General features: G+C 43.6%; 1 protein-coding gene across 1 annotated transcript; it reads left to right on the plus strand.

Annotated features, from left to right (window-relative positions):
- The first annotated feature begins 3,931 nt into the window (after nt 1–3,931).
- On the plus strand, nt 3,932–5,276 carry BECN2 (beclin 2). The gene has a single exon (XM_006198881.4). It carries the CDS (start codon nt 3,932–3,934, stop codon nt 5,222–5,224), a length of 1,293 nt encoding a protein of 430 aa, XP_006198943.3. The 3' UTR covers nt 5,225–5,276.

A 5,276-nucleotide genomic window follows, 5' to 3' on the forward strand; every position in this document is an offset into this window, starting at 1 on the left:
GAACTGCAGCAATTAGATGCCACATATTCTGTCCCTCATGCACAAAATCAACTATCTTCATTTCCCAAGGTTAACTCCCTGGACAGTTGGCTCCAGGCAGCCTGTGATCTTGAAAGACAGGAAGCATAGCTGAGGGGAAAATGAGGTACAATGTTGCTGAAAAGAGGAAATAAAGTGGAAATAAGCTGAGCAGTATGATCCCCACCCCCGTTTTCCTGTGAAGCTCCATTCTCTCTTCTTTGGGGATTCCAATTGCAAGTATGCTGGACTGCTCAAAGTTGTCCCTCAGCCGTTAGTGCTACTATATTTACTTTCTACTGTTTTTCTTTTTCAGTTTGGTTAATTTCTGTGAACCTATTTTCTGCTTAACTAATTCTTTCCTTCACTCTTCATCTCTGTCGCTGTGTTTTGTGTTTTTATTTCTAGCATTTCTATTTTACTGTTTCTCTCTCTCCACTGACATTCCCAGATCTGCTCATGCACGTATTATCCACATTTTATAACACAAGGTATATTAACCATAGTTATTTTAAATACCTTTTCTTGTATTTCCAACGTCTGGGTTATCTGAATCTGGTTCTGCATCTTGTGTCTTGACAGTGTTTTCTTTTTCCCTGTTCTCTGTGTGCATGTCTCATATTTTTTATTCATTTAACTGCTGGACGTTGATATACAACAGTAGTGACTGAAGTAAATGATACGCCTGGAAGTGGACATTGGTAAGTCTAGTCAGGAGTTTAACTGGTTGGGGTTTGTTATTGCTATGACAAGTACACCAGTGACTTCAAATTCCTCTAGTGTAGTGCCAGGGTTTTCAGTTCTGTCTGTTTTCCAGTGTTCCTGTTCTATCCTCAGTTTTTAACCTTCCTGACGCTCTCGTGACTCAGAAGCGTTCCATCTCCAAGCCCTCGCCCCTCTCCAGAAGTAGACTATTGTTGCTCAATTCTTGTTGCATGTTTAATGACTAGATGCAACCTGGGGTTAATGTCAATTATATTCGACTTTACAATCCACTACACAATAAAAGCATTATCCCCTTTTGTTTCTCAACTCCCAGCAAGTTCCTGGCAATATGGTCAGTGTTCCACATTCTTGGTAAATAATGTCTGGCTATCAGGCACTGTATATTATACAGCACCTGAAGTCTTCCCAGACACATTTCAGTGTTTGACACTTGTAGACTGACTCATGGTTTAAGGGAGGCAGAAGAATTGAATTCCAGATAGGAATCAGAAGACTTCATTTATAATTCTGACCTGCCTCAAACTCTTAAATGACCTTGGGTAAACCACCGAACCTTTGTCGTCTTCTTTTTTCTCACAGGACAAACACAAGGGGTTGACCTCTAATTCAGAAATTAATAACTCCAACATTCTGTGAACCAAACAGTAAATTCATTTATGAGTAACCTTTTAAAAATTATTCCAAAAGCTCCACAAGAGGGCAGCTCCTCCACATTGCTTAATGTCGGAAGAGCATTCCATACGCCTTTAAGTCTATTTAAAAGCCCACCCTCTTATACAGTATTTTACTTTTATTTCTCTTAACTATACAAGCAGGGCACAAATATATTCATACTTGGAAAAATCCCAACATTACAGATCAACTTCTAGCTTCTTGATTCATACCCCCAATCCTAGTCTTCCCTATTGTCAGGTTGTTGAGTATTTTATTTCTTTATGAAGTTTTGTTTTGCGTGACTTCTTTAAAACGTGATTTCTGAAACTGACTCTTAAAAAATCCACATAGGATTTGAAGGGTTGGAGGTATAGCTCAGGTGGTAGAGTGCATGCTTAGCATGCACAAGGGCCTGGGTTCAATCCCCAGTACCTCCTCTAAAAATACATAAATAATCCTAATTACCTCCCTCTCTCCCTACATAGGATTTGAACATCTTCTCCTGTTAATATATATAGATTAATTTACCTTTAATGACCCTTTTTAACTCCATAAAATGCATGTCATAATTTACTTATTTCTTAATGACATTTAGATGATGTTTCCAGCATTCAAACAATGTTGCATTAAACATTTACTGAATTTGGGGGAAAAGTGAAGAACCTCTCTTAACAGTAATTAAGATTTCAAAGCTAGTTTATTAAATCAAAGTAGGAATGTTTTAGTAATTTTACTAGCCATAAAAATATGTAAAGTCAGTTCATAGAAAGGAAGCTAGAAGAGGGAGCAATACTTGACAGCCTTTCCTGGAAGCATTTAGGTTTACTCTGTTCCATGATGTCAATCATTCTGGGATACCATTCCTGGTATGGCATTTCACAGGTATATTTTTGTCTTCGGTGAGATTGGACCTGAGCAGCAAATGGCCCAATCAATGCAGAACAGAGGCAAGAAAGGAATGCTCAAAGGTGGCCACCCCGTGAGGGAAAGTTCTGTCTTGGTTACCTCTGTATCTTCTACAGTGGGAAGGAAATGTCTGATGACAATGAGCCAGAACCATTTATATGTCATGTACACAACAAAAGTTAAATACACACACGTCTGGTGGTATTAATGGGATATGAAGAGGGGAGGGTATAGCTCAGTGTTAGAGCGTGGGCTTAGCACGCAGGAGGTCCTGAGGGCCAGATGGACTCTTGACTCGTTTAACCTCTTTTGGCCTTAATGCACTTCTGGTCTTCTCACCGCCCAGGAATTCTGAGGTTCATATAGGATACTGGTGAGAGCTTGCATGAAAGGCTAAGTGATAGCTTACCAGGTGCAAATGACCAATCCTACCATGATGGTGACACAGATTAAGCAGGGTTTGAAAACTGCAGCGAAGGGTGGCCAGTGGGAAATGTGTCTCCTTGCAAGGTCCCTCAGCATGAAGTCCAGAGTGGCATAACTGCCTGATGTGCTTAAACTTGTAAAGTCCTGGGCCACGCTTCGCTGAGTCTGCGTGGAGGCTTCCTGCCTCCTCCAGCCCTGAGCCTCCCCTGCCAGGGTGCTGGGTGTGGCTGGCGTGCTGCTTCCTGCTGGACGCTGGGAGAGACAGACCCTAAGGCTTCCTGCGCCCTCTGTGCTCTCCCGTTAGGGTTGGGACCCTCTGTGTGCATTTACCTAATGCTCTGCTCCATCAGGTCAGTAACCACAGGTTAGAAGCTCACAAGGGTTTTATCTTAGAGCAAGTACTTCTGTAAACCGTGCTTCCCTCGGTGGTTGACTGGGGAAAGTCAACATATTTGTAAAGTTTTTTGTTAGTTTGCTCTTTTCAGTTATGTAAATATTTACTCTCTGGCTGAGCTGATGGCAAAATCCATACTTCGAAGCTACTTTATTTGGTGTGATTTGTTAATTAAACAAATATCTTTTCCGCATATGTCTGTTACATTACTCTATGCTAAAGAATGTGAAGTGTGTCATCAGAACAGAAAGCCCGAATTTGGTAGTCAGGGAAGGCTTCCTGGAGGACATGACATCTAACCCTAAAGGATGGCTTAGAAGTTATCCAGGTAAAGAGAGGAAGGAAGACAGTCAGAGGGAACAGTAAGAAACGCTGGAAGAACTGAAATTCAGTTATTATGCAGGAAATGGGAGAGAAAAAGTTGGAAAGATGGCTTTGGTGTCCAATTAAGATGATTAGAATTTATCTTGAGGTAAGATAAGGACATTAAACATTTTAAGGAGGAACGTGCCCATGATCAGATTTTAGTTTTAGAAAGATTACTTGTAAGATACACCTTGAAATGTTAAAGGAGGAATAAGAAAGCTTCTACTTTTGGAAAGAATCACTTGTCTGTAAGGAGGTATGGAAAATCTAAAGGAATTTAAGGAGGGGACCATTGCAAGGTTTTAAGTCAGAGAGTGACAAGATGAGATAAGCATTTAAAAGAATCTCTCCCCTAAAAGGAGTTGAAAATATATATATATGGTTAATTCACTGGGGAGCCAGAGGAAACTTAGTGTCAAGGGGAGAGTCAAGTCCTCCACCATGTCTGCCCTCCGCTTCATCTGCCAGCGCTGCAGCCAGCCCCTGAAACTGAGCTGGTCCATGGAGACTTCCCGAGAACCTGCAGACTCGACACTCGTCTCAGCTGAGGGGGAGCCAGGAGAAGCCCAGGAGGGAGGCCCTCCCTTCACGGAGGAGGCAGATTTTGAAAATCTACAGGATGGTGCCTCTAGCAGGATTCTCCCTAGCGGTGGGATGTCCTGGGACCAGTTCAACAATTTCACCCTTCTTGGGAATCTCGGCTCCCTGAGAACCCTCAATAACATCCAGAAGGCCATCGGGGACATTTCTGACATCCTCTCCGGGGAAACTGACGTGAACCACCCTGTGTGTGTGGACTGTACTGACAATCTTTTAGAGCAACTGGACGCTCAACTCACCATCACAGAATCTGAGATTCAGAACTACAAACGCTGTTTGGAGACCAGGGAGTGGATAAGTGAGGATGACAGGGAGATGCTGCAGAAGAAGCTGAAGGACCTGGAGCTGGAGGAAGCGAGGCTGGTCCGGGAGCTGGAGGGGGTGGAGCAGAACCGAGAAAGGGCAGCAGCAGACCTCGAGGCAGCCCAGGCAGAAACAGAGATGCTGGACCAGCAGGAAAAGCAGCACCAAAAGGACTACAGTACATTGAAATGGCAACAACTAGAACTACATGACGAGCTGAGCAGCGTGGAGAAGCGCCTGTGGTACGCCCAGATCCAGCAGGACCAGCTGGAGAAAACCAGCGTCTTCCATGCCACGTTTGAGATCTGCCATGATGGCCCCGTAGGCACCATCAGTAACTTCAGATTGGGCTGCCTCCGCACCGTCCCCACGTGCTGGGATGAGATTAATGCCGCCTGGGGACAGGCAGCCTTGCTGCTCCTTGCTCTGTCCAATACAGTCGGACTGGAGTTTCAGAGGTATCAACCTGTCCCCTGTGGAGACCATTCCTATCTGAAATCTTTAACAGACGACCACACTGAACTGCCCTTGTTCTCTAATGGGAAGCAGAGTGTTTTCTTGCATAACAAATATGACCAGGCGATGATGGCTTTCCTGGACTGCATGCAGCAGTTCCAGGAAGCGGCTGAGAAAGCTGAGTCGGGTCTCTGTTTCCCCTACAAGATTCATGTGGAGAAAGGCCTGATGGAAGATCCTGGAGACAGTGATGGGTTCTATTCCATCAGAACCCACTTGAACACAGAGGAGGAGTGGACAAGAGCCCTCAAGCTTATGCTTATAAATTTTAAGCACGGTCTCACTTGGGTCTCCTTAAGGTATCGTGCAAAATAACTTTTTTTTTTCTAGGAGGGAGAGGTTTTTTGTTTGTTTTAAAGTATTTTTA

Source organism: Vicugna pacos, chromosome 23 (assembly GCF_048564905.1).
Source record: "Vicugna pacos chromosome 23, VicPac4, whole genome shotgun sequence".
Classification (NCBI taxonomy): Eukaryota; Metazoa; Chordata; class Mammalia; order Artiodactyla; family Camelidae; genus Vicugna; species Vicugna pacos.

Coding starts and splice junctions, on each gene's coding strand:
- BECN2 (XM_006198881.4), top strand. CDS start 3,932: ATGTCTGCCCTCCGCTTCATCTGCCAGCGCTGCAGCCAGCCCCTGAAA.